Source organism: Artemia franciscana, chromosome 8 (assembly GCF_032884065.1).
Source record: "Artemia franciscana chromosome 8, ASM3288406v1, whole genome shotgun sequence".
NCBI classification, from domain to species: Eukaryota; Metazoa; Arthropoda; class Branchiopoda; order Anostraca; family Artemiidae; genus Artemia; species Artemia franciscana.
Genome location: NC_088870.1, coordinates 15,057,724 through 15,074,751, shown reverse-complemented (window position 1 = coordinate 15,074,751; position 17,028 = coordinate 15,057,724). Strand labels below are relative to the sequence as shown.

At 35.2% G+C, this 17,028-nt stretch overlaps 1 protein-coding gene across 1 annotated transcript in view; it reads right to left on the bottom strand.

The window, feature by feature from the left end:
• Positions 1 to 457: 457 nt before the first annotated feature.
• The window catches only part of LOC136030029 (eukaryotic translation initiation factor 3 subunit K-like), a 26,264-nt gene continuing 9,693 nt past the window's right edge, over positions 458 to 17,028 (bottom strand). Inside the window, exons 3-5 of the mRNA XM_065708644.1 lie at positions 15,923 to 16,142; positions 10,062 to 10,281; positions 458 to 636 (exon numbers count right to left, since the gene is read on the bottom strand). Coding sequence (XP_065564716.1) covers positions 479 to 636; positions 10,062 to 10,281; positions 15,923 to 16,142 — 598 coding nt within the window. The 3' untranslated portion in view covers positions 458 to 478. The remainder of the gene's footprint in view (positions 637 to 10,061; positions 10,282 to 15,922; positions 16,143 to 17,028) is intronic.

Below are 17,028 nucleotides of genomic sequence, written 5' to 3'. Positions count from 1 at the left end.
TCACTATAAACTTTGCTTATGCAAGTTTTATCGTTCAAGTTTAGTACGGCTCTTTACTTTTCGCGCAAATTTCGTTTTTTGATTGTAATTTCTTTCTTTAACAGAACAAGGTTTCTATTTCTATCATAACTTAAAAAATCAAAAAATTCAAATTTCAAGAAAAACTTGAATTTTCTGGATGAGGGTAGGTTTGTGAATATCAAATTGTTTTTTTCTGCTGTAATTCCTCTTTTTTTTTACATAATTAGAAGCAATTTAAGAAGCAAACCCTCCCCCCGTGGAATTTTTGCCCATTGCCTAGATTGAAAAATATCATTTTTAGGGTATTTTCATTGAAATCTAACTAAAAAACAACAAATTTGCAGACGCACCCCAAAACTTGAAAAATACATTTTGCCCCTCCCCCTAAACTTCTGTGAATTGACGCCACTCGAAGAAAGACTTACTAAAAATGTGATCAGATCATGGAACAAGTTTATTAGAAGCTCTTAGCCATCAATGGTGCTACATTTTCAAATTCAATTTTTTCGGTAATATTTTTCGACTTAATAGTATCCTGTACAGAAATAAAAACAGTTGTGTTGTCATCTTGTAGTTTCCAGCCATATTTTTGCATCCATGACTTCAAGTCTCCTTCTGAAAAAATATAAACATGTCAAAAAATAAAAAGTGGAAAATATAATAATCCAAATTTCTTTATGTAAGTCAAGCGTGATTGATATATTGCTACTAATAAATCGTGGAGGTACTAACTTGCCTGATGCCAATAAATATACCCATATTTTTCGCCCACCCGATTGTATTCAGAGCTTTACTCTTTGCTTCCTACGAAGTACTTTGAATTTCCTTTAAAGATTTTCCCATAAACTCCACATTCCGCAAAGTTAGAACAGGGCTACCACTAATAATAATTTTCCAAGAAATACCCCAACGATTGAAAAGAGATTAAATAATAATAATAAATATACTTAACAATGCTTTGGGAGTAATGTATTATGCATACATGGTTTTCCCAAGATCCAAAGTTCAGGAATGAAATTTCAACTTATTGAGAGAAAACTAAAGAAGTCCTATAAATCAGGCAACGATCACTTCTCAAGAACACTTCATTCAAGATATCAAAGACACTAGTCTTTTTGATTTTTTTTTTTTCAAGGCCTCTTTTTTTCTACCTATTTATTCAGAATATTAGAATTTGAAGATTCAACTCCAATTTAACCAAAATAAATATGCTCAATTTTGAACACCTTACTTATCAAATGCCATTTTAAGTATAGCTATTATTACAATCCTCGCTGCTAGACCACAGATGATCAGAGATACTGCTGGACCCATGCTTGTTACTCTGAAAGAGACTCCTGATTTTCTGCCTTTGGCCGGGAGTGCAGTGCGTGGTTGGGGGCAAATCATCCGATGCTTCTCGGGTTTTCCCCCAGATTTCTCCAGGTACCCATTTAGAGCTAGGTCGACCCTGTCTGAGGTTACAAAGTCACGCCATTGACCTATATTTCAAACCAAATAACCAGCGACAACAGGAATCGAGCCCCTGTCTTCAGGGTTTCAAGTCTAGCGCGCAAACCACCCTGAAAAGAGCGGGACAGAAATGGCATAGGGCGCATCGAATTTCAAAAGCCAAATAACTAAACCATTGTTTGTTATTATGGTAAACACTTTCAAAATACGTTAACACATCCTCGGTTGGGGCCGCTATTACCTTATTCTAGCAGGAGGTTGCAGCGCATTTGATTATGAGCACTTCTTTATTTGTCCAGCATTTTCATCGCTACGAATGAATTTATAAATAAAACGCTGCCTTCTAATTAACTAAATTACTTTTAATTAGCCTGACTAATAAGTCCTTGACCAAAACTAAATTTAATAAAAAAGTAAATTTTTGAAGATATGGCTGTGGAATAATCCATTGATTGTGGAAACGATTTGAGCTGTGGAAATACACATAACCATCAAATTACTACTACTACTACTAACAACTCATCGTTGCACCAAGCCACTGAGGCCAACACAGCTACGCCCACTCCTCCATCAATCCCAATCTATTCAAAGCTTCCATCTTTACACCCTCCAAGGAAGTACCCATTTCCTTTAAATCTTTCTTTATGACATCCTACCAACCCAACCACGGATGACCTGCTTTCTGTTTAGTCCTAGACAGTTGGCCGAAAAGGACAATCTTCGGCAATCTGTCATCCTCCATCCGCATAACGTGCCCTAGTCACCTCTACCTTTCTGTCATTATATCCCTTGAAAGTGGGATGGAACCACTTTTTGTGCGGCCTATTTTTTTAAATACGGTCAGTCAGCCGGGTACCCAGAACATTCCGTAGGCAATTTCTCTGAAAAATATCTAGCAAATTTTCATCCACTTGTCGGAGCGCCCATGCTTCAGAGCCATATTTGACCACTATCATCACCGAAGCTTCTAAAATTCAAATCTTAGTTTGCAGAGTTATCTTCCTATCCTTCCAAACCTTTCTTAACTGTTAAAAACACCCTGAGCCTTGACTATTCTATTTTTAACATTTTCCCTGCATCCACCGTCTTTACTAGGCCACTCAGCGTGTCCCCAGGTAAAGATAGGGGAACACACTATAGATATGTGGGGCACCTCCATAAGATGCACGGACCAAGAGGTGGACCTTGTTCATGGGGATAAAAACAGGGCCATCCTCACCCAGGGCCGTAAATACAGGTTGAGGAGAAAGAAGGCCCCTTAAATGTACACTCAATAGGGCCCACCGGTGTGTAAACACATCCTGTGAGTTTCAAACCTTCTCCTAGTAATGGGTTAAATTGCATGGTCATTCCGAACACTGCCTCGGGGATCCTCCTATCTCCTGAAAGGATCCTTTATTGGAGGACAATTGTAGCAGAGCATAAGACCCAGACCACTTGGGGAGTGGCGCCTCTCGATGAAATTATAGCATAGTAAACGACACAGCATTCACACGTGATCTCATTAATGGATAATTCCTCTGGGCTTAGTCTGTTTTGGTGGGCGTTTTCGGGCTGAAAAACCTCCTCCTAGCTGATTTATCTACAATCGATTACCTCTTCGTAGTAGAATAATATTTGTAGGCAGGAATATATAATGATTCGGAGGTAATAGGCTTGAGACTGTCTGTGCAGGAAACCATTTAATTATTCTCTTATAAAATCACCTAAATTTCCAAATCATCGTCATATCATCAATACTCCTTTCTATGTGACTATTTGAACCATGGACAAAGACCCAAAAGCGTCTTTTATACGCGCTCATCATTTCCAGGAATAAGTCATTCTCCTATTAACTTCCCTCACATCAAAACCCTCTTTTCCTTTCCCTGATAATTACTAGGCTTTCTAACAATCCAAATCGCAGACAGACTGTATACTTTATTGTCTAGAATCATTTCAATGCACATTTAATGCATTTATCTTTGATGATTTTACTTTTTTGATTCCTTTTAATTTTAAGTGTTTGACTTAATGTACTGTTTTGAATTTTTTTTTTCTTAGCTTTTACTGACATATAAAGCGAATTCGGCTCTATAGAGCTTGTGATAGTCTATTGCAAATAAATATTATCTTATCTTATATCTCAGTTATTGCGTTTTTTCGTTATTGCACCATGAAAAGCCAGTTTCGTTTTACAATCAAACTCTTCGACTTCATTTCGTTCAATCTCCTTCCCGCCCTCCCCATGTACTGGTAAGATACAAAACCCCCAAAAGCGTTAGTGATATAATTTTGAACTAAATTTCCTGCTTACACTGGGCCAAACCAACATAACAGATATCACGTTTTTTTTTACATTTTTTGCCTGCCATCTTTTTACTTTTTTTATTCGTTTCTCCCTAAAATCTGTATCACTGGGCATATTCTTACTTGCGCGTTTTTCGTATGATGCTTCAGTTTTTTTTCTAAAAATATATGATATATTTAGTCATATGCTTCAGTCATCAATAGATGACTCAACAAACTTCCATACTTGAGTGTAGTCTAAATTTTTAGCTTTGAGGTAGTCACACAAACTGTATAGTAATCTTGAAGATCTGAATAAAAGTCATAGCGGGAGCAATTGTTTCAAAGCTTACGAATTTGATACGATACTCGTCAATTTGGCAGTCAGACTATTTTAAGATTCACTCATATTTGATGCCCATCAAGAACATTTGCTACTCAATTTTCAATGACGATTCCCACCTCTTCCAGAGTATCTCTAGATGAAACTAGCAGCACTTCAGCTGATGTTGATGTGACACATTTTAAAGATATTTCAGCTACTTCATGCCCATGAAAATACCGGACCCCAAATACACACTGACCGTTCCCCAAAATATCAATCGTTGTGCCCAGCAATAAACAAAAATTAACAGCTTCTTTTATCTTTAATAATATTGTTTCTTTCATCAAATTTCAAATATTTGGAGATTTTCTATCACCTTTTGCTTGCTCTTTTGTAACTGGTTGTATTGAAGTAAATCGTAAGCTGATTTTTTTTTCTTTCTTTTTTTTTTGTTTAGCAACCATTAATGAAATGACGGACTCTACATATGCTTCGAAAACTTCATGTTCGTCAATTCTTTGAACGTCTCAAGCAGGTATGCAAAATGTTCTAAAGCTGCCAGTAGCAGAATTTCAAAAGCTGTCGACACTTGAGCAGAACAACTTGTGTTTTGAAACATTGCTTTGAGCAAAAAGTATTTTTATACGAAAAATTTGCTGAACAGTAACAAATATAAATTAATATAGCTTGCAGTTAGAAACACCAAAAGTTTTCAATAGGCATATACGAGCAATATCAATGGCCACATACTAGCACTAATATCATACTCCAAAATTTTATGTGTGCCATTTTATGAAAAGTACTATATCGTATCTACTCTAATAACGCTACAAGAGTATAGAATCAAAAGTCTGAAACATACTACATACAGTTTACTGCTTTTACTTCTTGGATGGAATTGTTCACTCCAATGCTATTAATATTATAAAAATAATGCATACCTAACTGCATGCTTGATACTCACTGTTCACTATACTATAACTATAAAAAGTGCCATTTAATTTTCTGGGAGAACAATATTGATTTGCAGCTTGGGAGCCACATGCATCATGAAGCCGTAATATTAGTTTTGCCCTAATCTAATCCCCAAAATAAACAGAGAATTGCTGATACATTGCACTGTGGCTGTTTTAGGCTACTAATCTTCCACGTTCCTACTTTCCCATTACATACTTTAACTGTATATTATATAATAATAATAAGCAGGTATGCAAAACGTTGATACCTTGATAGGTGCCGACCCTTTTAAGATTCCTTCAACTAACGAAAGAGCAGTTTTGAGAAAATTTAGCTATTTGTTCGAGATTTGAACAAATTCTCTTTGAGTTCAAGAGAAGTGGAGTGAGTAAAGACGTGTCAACAAGGACGAAGGATAACAACGACTTCAAAGTAAATTTTCACATTGATGCATTTAAACTCAATAAGCTTTACGTTTGAACACGTTTTAAAAAGTAGCAGCGTGAAAGCCCACTTACAAAGCGGGATAGTATGTTACTTTTCTAAATGCGTGTTATTACTTCTCCCGTGAACGTCCAAGTCCGCTTCAATGAACGGCTTACATATTTCATCAATAAGGGGGCCTTACACTGGATACCTAACCCTGAACAGAATGGCAGAACTAAAACCACGGTCATGAGCACGTGTGTCCACAATCCTGCCCATACTGCACAAGTAGAGCTGAAACTTGGGAATACCATCATACAGTGCTGCCTGGTCAAAAAATTGACCAAAAATTTTGACATAAAAAAAAATTGACATTCATATCACAACGGATCTGAAGTGGAATAAACATGTTGATGGCATGTTAAAAAGCTAATTTGGCCATCAGGTCTTTGAAGTTGTTGGCTCGCCATGGAATCCCTGCGCCACATCTCCTGAGCATCTATTTCTCTTTTACACGTTCCACACTTGAATACTGTTGCCCTGTATGGCATTTCGGGCTGACTAAGGAACAGTCGGACCGGGTTAAGAGGGTGCAATACCGTACCTTCCTAGTAATCTCAAAAGCCCCAAAAGTACCGTACATATCCCTCCTTAATCAGTTTCCACTTCAAACCCTTCAATCTCGTCGTTTAAAACTAGCCCTATCCTTTGGCAATAAAATCTTATCCAGCCCTATACACCGAAATATCCTCCCGCCCCAACATCAACCGGCACGGGTAAGGCCACTCAGGGCCGTTGCAGAGCCTGTACCGAAACTTCAACCTGTGACTGTGTCACATGCTCGTTATGAGCTTAGTTTTGTGCCCTCGTTTGTTAAGTTGTTTAATGCTGGGTCGACTTTTTAATCCGGATTATTGTTGTTAATTGTATATATTATAATTTTGTGTATACTTGTCGACTTATTTTCGTGTGTATGTGACAATTATTATTTTTAATTGCATATATTATAATTTTGTGAATGTTAATTTTGACTTGTCGACGGATTTTTGTGTGTGCATGACAATAAAAACTAATAATCGGCTCTGTCCGTCGCATGTTTTTTAAATAAAATGAATTTGAATTGAATTGAAAAAACAAATAAAGCTTGTGTAGTACACTAAGAGAGGAATACTTAGGATCTGCATTTACGCAAGCAACACGATCTAACCATGTTTTGTACTGGGCGAGAACTGCACTTTGTGGCAAATTTTGAAATTCCTCTGAATTTGCAGGATCAACCAAGTGCCCAAGTTGATCAGATTTTCCGATCTATTCAACTGAGCTGGTATCAAATATATTCTGCATAAAGGCAGTCCATTCGTCAACTGGGTTGTACCTATTTGTGGTAACAAAAAGCGTAAGTTGAGATTACTCAATAGTTTGTCTAGGAAGGTGCAAAGTTTCCAGGAAGTTGTAGCAACCGCATCTTTAGCCATTCCTGCAGAATCTCTCAACTCAGAAACTACACTGTTATCAATCACCAAACACGTCCTTCGTGGCATCAGGGGTTTCTGGTGTAAAACTACGGGAACTTCATGGTATAAAAAATCTGTCGACAAAGACAACGCTTTCGAGAAGCAAGGAAGTAGCTGAGAATCAACTGGATCGTCTGCTGACAGTTGTAACTTCATTTTTGGTGATGCCATCAATGTATTTATTCAGTATGTTTGTAATTGACCATGGTAAGAGCTCCACTTTTTGGAGTGAAAGGGAAAGGCTAGAAACAGTTTCTGTAATATCAATCATCCATTCTAAACTGTACGAAATCAGCATGCGATATCTTATTCAAAAAGTCGTCTTGACTATCTGTGAGTAAAGAAAAACACCAGGGGGTAGTTGTCCCTGAAAGTGTTGAAAACTTTTTCAGAATATGTCGCAAACCTAGTGGAGGAAAAGAACAATGGCTTCTTCAAACTGACACCCTGTGTCTCGGCAAGGGTTATCATAGCTTCAAAACTTTCCCCATAACCTATCTTTTTGTTACTGTTGGATTTGACGTCACAAAGACCTGAAACCCACTGTGCCGAGTTTCGGCATCTCCTTCAGCCAATTCAACGCAATACGCTGGTTCCCAGTTAAATTTATACCAGGGAGAATCAAGGAGACTAATAAGCATCAAAAGATGAGTGGGCACATGAAGCATGAAATATTGCCCATCCATTGCACAGCCTACAAGCTACCCCTTGATATCTTCTACCGTCAGAGTGATGCTTCAAAGTTTATGCTTCATAGCGTGTGTAATGTCTAATCCTGTATGCCCACTAATGACTGGCAACTCCACAGCGAAAGAATCAAGACATCCAGTAAGGAAAGAAATAATACAAACAACCCTGAACATTCGCCTTCCTGTCAGCAATAATAGCAAATGTTGGTGGCTGTTTAGTAGAGGGTAGATTTGTACTAAGACATGCCAGACTATTCTCGTTTTGAGATTTCGGAACTCCCAAGGTTGATGTGGGTTTGTAAAGTTAGTTCAAGTGAAACATGGTAAGTGATTGGATTAGAGTTGGTACACGTTAAACACTGTGTCTGAAGCTCAGTCTCCTTGTCAACAATTAGAAATTTAATCTGCTTGTCTAAAACAGTCTGAAGTCTTCTAACTTTTCAGTCTAACTCTCTTATATTTTCAGATGTTTGAAAATTAAACAGAATAGCAAAAAAACAAACAAAATTAAACCTCACGATTAAACTGTCTAAAATAGCACTCTTGGCATCGACGCTCAGAATTACACTGAATGTAAATGTGTTCGAATGAACTTCTTTACCACAAGTAACAAGAGAATCTTTGATAAAATGGTATGATCTTATAGACATCATGCTTTTACTAGTATAGGAAGAAAGATCAGTAATCCAATTATCTATGTCTGGTTATTGATATGTAGTAAATAATTGAGACAAAAACTTTGGAAAGTAGTGAAAAAATTATGTCAAATTAAGTGAAAGTGATAGTTACTAGAGGTGGATAGTCACTAGTAATAAATCACTAGGGGTGGCAAACCTGAACAAAAGGAGATTTATGAGGAGCCAATCTTTTTCAAGAAAACTGTCAAGTAGTATTGCTACTATGCTACCCCAATTCTTTCACGGGACGTCTTAAGTCATCCCATCAGGTAAAAAAAAAACTTGACTTATCTATTTTAACTCACAAAGCGGATTTATTGACATGAACGTTCGTTGGAACTGCTTGCACGTGGATACCGATCGATAGCTCAACCCAGATTGCACAAAACTGTACAAATGATAGACGTAACACTTAAACAACAGCGGAGCTGGGGGAATTAATTTAAAATTTGCCTCACTGGCTCTCCTGCAGCCCCCTAGCCGACGACCACCTCACTAAAATCATAGGAAATTAGACGGCCGACGGTGGTGCCGCGACCCATTTACAGAGGGCTAGCGCAGCTTTCTTGTCCACACATATTACTCGAGATTGCTGAGCCTACGCTAATTAACGCAGACCACCGTTTTGACGACAGAGCCTAACAGGCTGACAACTTTGTATTAATAACAGTTTTCCCCTATATTGTCAAGTTATAATACAGTGTCCCGCATTATAATCCCCCCCCCTCAATGTTTTGGTCGGATCCAAATTTGACACCAGCATTCCAATCATATTTTATAAGGTGATACTGTTTAAGTTTATTCGATGGCCAACAGATAGATTAGAGTTTCTTGATATACATTTTACAAATAAACTGATTGCCTTAAAAATATATAGTTAAATATTAAAAATTTAAAGCAATTAAATAAAATAAAATTAAGAAAAAAATTAGTAAGATAAAAAAAAACTCAATTTTAACAAAGGTAACATCAAATTAAATAAGTTAACACTAAACATTTCACAAAATGTTCGGTTAAAAGTATACAAAAAAATTTACTTACCAGTTACGGAACACGGAACATGAAAAATTTATTTTAATAAAATAATGGATTCAGATGCGTACTATATTCAAGGTGTCCACAGGACACCTATATTTGTCGCTATACTATAGTTTTTGAAATTGTGCTGTTTAGAAGGTTTTAAAAATATCCAGAGGTATTTCTACCACACATATCTGCTTCGGATGTTGATATTTTTTTTCGATTTTATTCTCCTGTAACTTGCATACTGTACTGACTTAAAGCTCCAAATTTATACTACGAGAAGCTTTAAGATTTGGATTTTTTTTTTTTTAGGGTGGAAAAGTTGGTTAGAAAATGGAGCTTTTAATATCAACACCGTATCATTCATACACAAAAAATTGTTCAAAACTTCTTCCTATGACCAGCTAGTTGCTAATGGCAGTTAAAAACAAATTAGAAGTTAAATAGCGTTAAGACACTTAAACTTTAACTACAGTTAAAAACAAACGTGCTTTTGTTTTTTCTGCTCTCCTGCAACATTTAGGTCTTGTCACACAGCATCTTTCGAGACCACGAAAAACGAACACTAAACTTTTGATAAAGATTAAACCATTGACAGATAATTTATTTTTGTTTTCTTTTAATTCATTACGAACAAGTAATTTGTTCAAAATTATGACAAAAAGACCACAAATAAATGTAACAAACCAAGATAAAACACTTCACTCACCACTGATGTTTCCTAAAAGCCTCTGCAGTTGCCGTTTATCGACAGTTTGATAAGTGATTCCAATCACATGGCAAATAAATTTACGGATGGAGTCATCAAAACCCACAATGGGATTCACTAGACTTCTCAAATTTTCTAACAACATCCAGAAATCAACGAAATTACAACGCTCTAAGTTTTCTGCTAAGTCTTGAATCCTCATCATTCTGTCTGTGCCAAGCTACAATATAATGGAATATTTATCTTTATAACCGACAGATCAGCGCACTAAATTTGAAATTCTGAGGACAGGGCTTCGAGTCCAGGTGTCGCTGGTTATCTGGTTTTGAAAGCGGGTTAATGGTGTGACTCTGTAAGCTCAGCCAGAGTCGAATATTTATTTCTATATTAGATATTTATATTTAAATTATTTACAACACTTTTAGATTATTAGATATTTAAATATTGAATATCAATGGAAAATTTATATTTTCAATATAGTAAAGGTGTCCAGGCGGTCCTCATCACCGTCGGTTTTAGAATTTCACCAAATAGGAGTTTGCAAGCATTTCTCAGATACTAAGACAAAGCTGGTCTTACACATTAAAATGAATTATATAGTTAATAAGATTAATAATATGACTACGGGGTATATATCATCATGATGTTTTGGCTTCTCTTTTCGATGCAGTAGCCTTTTTGCGTGTTCTTTATCTCCTTTCTTTTTCGTGATTTTAGAATTTACAATTTTCCTTCACTTCGTATTTATTATTTTCAGAACTAAATCTGCTTTAGAAAGCTATAATATACTCAAGATTTACAATTAACAGAGCGTTAAAAATAATTAAGATGAAAATGGAAACTTTCTATTGCAATCTTAAAATAGTCTCTCCATCTGTGACCTTTTCCCTTTTTTACACAATATAGCATTCACTGTCTTGGAATCTTGTTACTTCTCATCATTTTATTTTACATTCTATCCTATTATTTTCTATGCCTTTTGTATTACTACTACTGCTACTAACTAAACAATACAGCACCAAGCCGCCTGAGAGTAACACTGCTTCACAAGCTCCTCCTCCCTTCTAATCCATTCAAAGCTTTCTTTTTTACACCTTCCCAGGAAGTTCCAATTTCCTTGAAATCCTCTCTTACGACCTCTTCCCATCCCATCTGGGGACGACCTGGTATTCCTTGGCCCTAGATGGTTGGCCAAAAAGAACGAACTTTGGCAATCTGTCATCCTTGAAACATCTAACATGTCCTAGCCATCTCAACCTTTCTCTCATCATAGCCCAAGAAAGCAGGATAGAAACATATCTTTAGTATAGCTTACTATTTCAAATACGGTCAGTTGGACGGGTACCCAAACGACCCTGTAGACAATTCGCCCGGGAATTCATTTGGCAAATCCACCTCCGTCTTTTCAAGTGCACACGTTTCAGAACCATGCTTGACTACTGCCATTACTTTACCTTCTAATATTCTAATTTTGGTCTATCAATAGTCAGTTGGTCCACCAAACCATCAATAGTCGTAATAATTTTAGCTTCAAAGCAGCTGGACAAGTTTATTACATAATGAACATGACAGCATACACAACAAAAACCGTTCAAAGTGATTTCAAACCATCATAACATGGCCAAATATACATTTTAGATCCCAATGATGCTGTTAACGAACACCTTACACATCTTCTAAATTAAGGAAGCAGTCGTGAATTAACGGATCTGTTAGAGGAAATATTGCGAGACCAAATACACTGACCAAGTACAACGACACTGATTTCCACTTTAGCAAGCGTTTGGGATGACCTTACATAAATCACAAGGGCAACTTTCGAATCCATTGGCGCCATGCAATATTGTACATAGGATTTTCCGGTGTTCCAACGACAAAACTGCTTGAAAGTTCTTCTTCCATCTGAAAGTGAGCGTCGGACGTATATTTTTGTGCGGAAGAAATATTGAACGCTCTTCACAAAACTTATATTATTAAGTATTAGCAGTGATAGCATCGACGGTATCCTAAACGCCATGGCAATTTTATAATTCCAAAATCCTGTAAAGAATGCACCACTATTTTTAATGTAAATTTTGCATGATATCATGACATCATGCGTACCAGGGACCGACCGAAGCTTCATATACTTTCATTCTGTTTCGTCTCTTAGCATATACAGGCCTGTCGCGTACCAGTATCATGGACGAAGCAAAGCTTGGTTCCCTGGTACTAATCTTCTAGTTCTCGCAATCCTCCAACAGTCGTACAATAGCAACATCTAGTTCATCGTGAATTATGCCAATTCAACTAGTTTAAAATACCAATCCTAGTCCCCCCCCAAAGATAATAATTTGGCTTAGGAAATCGGTTATCAATACATTAAAGAACATATTATTTAATATTTTCTGTGTAATTGCAGTCCAGTCTGAAAAACAAGTTTATCTGATTAAAAAAAATCACATTCTGCTTGGGAAGTTTGGAACAATTCACCTACAGAGTGTGCGAGGTCCAGATATGCCTGAAATCCTTATTCTTCAAATATATCTCAGGGGTATCTCCTCCCTTCTCAGTAGGGAAGGTAGTAAATTCATGGTATCTGTAAATTAGATATTCATGTTTCTTCGTGCTAATGCACGTTTACATTAAAATCAACAAATTAAATTACATCATAATTAATTAAATGTATACAAATGTTTGTAAAAAAAACAATATAAAAAGGTTCAAAAAAAACTTCTTTTAAGCACAACCATTGGGTATGAAGTGTGCTGTTCTTCAAAACGCATACACTTTTTTGTGTCATACTTAATACACCATGCCCATTAGGCACGTATATTTACGTGCTCGTGTTCACTTAATTAAATGGCTATTGTAGAACTCAAAACTGAACGCTTAATTTCACTACTTTTACAATCACAAAGAAAACAAAAAAAGTACACAAAAGTACGTCATTGGCCTGAGCACTAGGTGTGTGAAGGGTGTTGGGAGGGTGTGTCACCAGTATCTAATAACCACCTGAGAGCACTAGATCAAACATTTCAGGACTACTGCTACTACTAATACTGCTACTATTCCAACTATGGAACTAATTCGAAAGAGTTGAAGTGCATCCAGGTTGTCAAAAATGGTGTATTTACAATATCTCAGGAACAGAATAGGACAATAAGTTATAACTTTTAGGGAAAGTTGAGGAGAGTGTAAAACTACTGTCTCAGGATCAGCTAAGGGTGTTGCGTTGCAACTTTCAAATTATGTTGTTGGAGATGTTGAGTTAAACCACAAGATACTATTTGCATTGAAGATTGTTATTAAGTTAAAACTTTCAAGTAATGTTGAGAGATTTTTAACTAAACAGAGTTGTTAAAAGGGCGTATATAAAACATCCCTAGAATGACTAGGAGCATCGAGGTGAAAGTTTTCCCGGAATATTGGAGCGGATGTTACACTAAATCAAAACAAACTACATGCTTGCAGGTTGTCAAAATGGGGAATTTGTAATATCTTAGAAATAACCAAAGTAATTAAATTAAAGCTTTCAGGGCTGCTTCAATCAATTATGACTACTACTACTGCGATTCCATATGACTGCAACTGTGGCTATTTGCGACAACTTCTTACGACTGGGACTTGCTGCAACTACTATTGCGACTACTTTTTACTGCTTGCGATTGTGATTGTGGCTTCTTCAAACTGCAAATATTTAAAACTGCGTCTAATTTTGACTCTGACTACTTGCAATTGCGACTCCAACTACTTTTGACTGTATCTAGCAGGATTAAGATTTCAACTATATGTGACTGCGACTCCAGCAACTAACTGTGTCTGCAGTACACTTGGAAATGAAACTGCGACTGTTAGCGAATACTTGCAACTACGGCTGCAACTTATTGTGATACTGAATATTTGCAACTATGGCTGTAACTTATTGTGACTGTTGCTGCAACTACTACTACTATTGAAATAGCCCAGATCAAAAGAATTTAAGCACATCAAGATTATCAAAGTGGTAGTTGCAATACCTAAGGAACAGAATAAGGCATTAAGTTGAAGCCTTCAGGCAAAGTTAAGGGGGATGTAAGACTAAATCAAAAGGCACTATAATTATCAAGATTGTAAAAAGGTTGTCAGGATAATATCCCAGCAAAAAAAGGGTAATACGTTGGAACTTTCATGGTATGTTGTTTGGGATGTTGAAATTCATCAAACGATACTACGGGCATTTATTTTGACCAAATGCGTATCTATAATATCTCAGAAAGCTAAGGGTATTCAGTTAAAACTGCCAAGACATGTTGAGTGGGAAGATAAACTAATCAAAAGACACTATGTGCATCCAAGATTGTCAAAAAGGTGTATCTGCGATATCCCTGGAAAGATTAATGTAATTAAATTGAAACTTTCAGGGCATATTAAGGAGAATTGTTGACTAATATTTGTCTAGACCCATTATTGTAATATTGAACTGCCTTTCCATTTATAGGTGATAAGTAAATAGCAGGTACTGACTTCAATTAAGAAAGTGAAACTGATTGTCTTCCTATCTTAATTGCAAGTATTACCCATTCAACTACATGACATAATGTTTTCAATTTGTCATGTACTTTCTTACTTACCAAAATTGATCTTCAGTTTTCAAGACTATAGCTCCCCACTACTTTCAATGCAGCTAAAAAAAAACGCCCTTTCATGAGATATTTAGCAATATTTAGTAGATCCAATTTATAGCTATATTTAGTAGATCCAATAATAAAAAGAAAATTACCGTCTCAGGTGATATAAAAATGCGAAATTAACAAAACGCAAAGTTTCAGGGTTTACAAGCGTCAGACTTGAAATGATAAATAAAAAATGGCTTAGCTTTTTTAAGTGGACAACAAGGGCGTATCCAGGATTTTTGCCCAGGGGTCGTCATGGAAAAAGTGGGGTAGTAAAGTAGCAATACTACTTGGAGGTTTTCGCCTTAAGTTCTAACGTCACTCATTACTTTCTTTGATCTTTGAAAAAAAACTTTGTTTTTTTCATTTTTTATGTAACGAACATGTACCAAAAGGACTCCCGAAACAGTTCAGCGGAATTTTTTGTAACTTATTACTTCGGAAATATGTATTTCTCATATCTCATATGTATTTCATCAGAAGTATTATCAGAAATATGATAATATAAAGAAAATTACCGTTTCAGCAGAAAAGATGTATTTGCACAGAACAAAATCTGAATGAGGAAGACTTGTAAGAGCCTAGAGCATTATCAACTCTGCAATACTGTAACTTATGATTTTAATGAAAATTACCTTATTTAAATGATTCTCATTTGAAATAATTTCAATTTATTGAGATAATAATGGATCTATAATTATATATAATTGTATATATACAATTGTATTAATTATTATTAATATCCTGTGTAATCGGATGGATGAATGGGGTTACGGCCTCATTCAAGTACTGATCTATATTATATACTAAAATAAGAAAACAGTCATCCTTTCTCCTTCTATCTTTTTTTTTCTTTTTTTTTATGTTGTATGTTTATTTCTGTTTTTGTGCTGTTGCATTGGTGATTTCTCTTTTCATTATATAATTACATATATATATATATATATGATATATATATGATATATATATGATATATATATATATATATATATATATATATATATATATATATATGTATATATATATATATATATATATATATATATATATATATATATATATATATATATATATATATATATATATATATATATATATATATATATATATATATATATATATATTATATATATATTTAAAGAGTAATCATATAGAATTATATATGAGAAAATAAATGAATCTCATTTATTTGAAATAAAAATGAACTTATGATAAAAAGAAAATTACCGTTTCAGGAGATAAGAGGCATTTGCACAGAACAAAATCTGAATGGGGAAGGTTTGTAAGAGCCTTGAGCATTATCAATTCCGCAATACTTTCTCTATATTTCGACGGTGTAAACTGATACAACTTCAAAACTGTTAGATTGGCCTCAAGGTCATAAGCATTTTCTGCAGCTTGAACTTTAACATAGTGCTCTAATGTTTGCAAGTTTTCAGGGTTATATCTGTAAAAATAAGGAAATAAAGTAATATAGCAAACGGAAGAATAGTAGGAAAAAATCAGATTAATATGTTTTATAAATGTAGGATTGAGGATAGTTTGTAATTTGACAGTATAAGACCACAAAATCAAAAATAACAAATGTACATGATAATTACGCATGTGCATCTTACGGGTGCTTAAAGACATTTTTTCCAGGAATAATTCGTCCTCCATTTAATTATCCTCTGCTTTCACTTGTTTCCTATTTTCCTGTTTTCACCTTATTTTACTTCTTTCCGTTATTTCTCTCCATGAGAAATTGTTTCTTAACCATGAGAAAATTGCTTTGGTTGGCTGTGAAAAAAACAGTATTTTTTAATGAGAAAATGAGTATTTTTTAATGAGAAAATGAGTATTTTTTAATGAGAAAACGGCCTTTGTGAAAGCTTCGTCATTGATCATTGAACATTCAATTTATGCTCATTAATTTTATACTACAAAATTCAATATTAAATTACTGAAAAAAAAAATCTTGTATTTTTTTTCTAGTAGTTGAATAGCCAAAGGTATTTTAATTTTTGCTACTTTCAGTGAAGAGTTCAGTCAAAACAAACGATTAATTAATTCCCGTTTTAGGAACCTTCTCTAGTTTAAACAAATAGGACTTGACTTGATTTATTGACAAAGCAAGAAACAATACATACACTTATTCCCGTACTGCCAACATGCCAGAGGCTATAAACGGCCAATACGGATATTGGCCGAATATCTACTCAATAAGATATTTTAAAATATTTTTTCAGAACGATATTAGCGAAATCAATTCTTCTATATATCACGGCAATATAAGAGTATTCCACACATGAAAGGAAAAACATTGCTTCACAATATTATCGCATATACCTTAT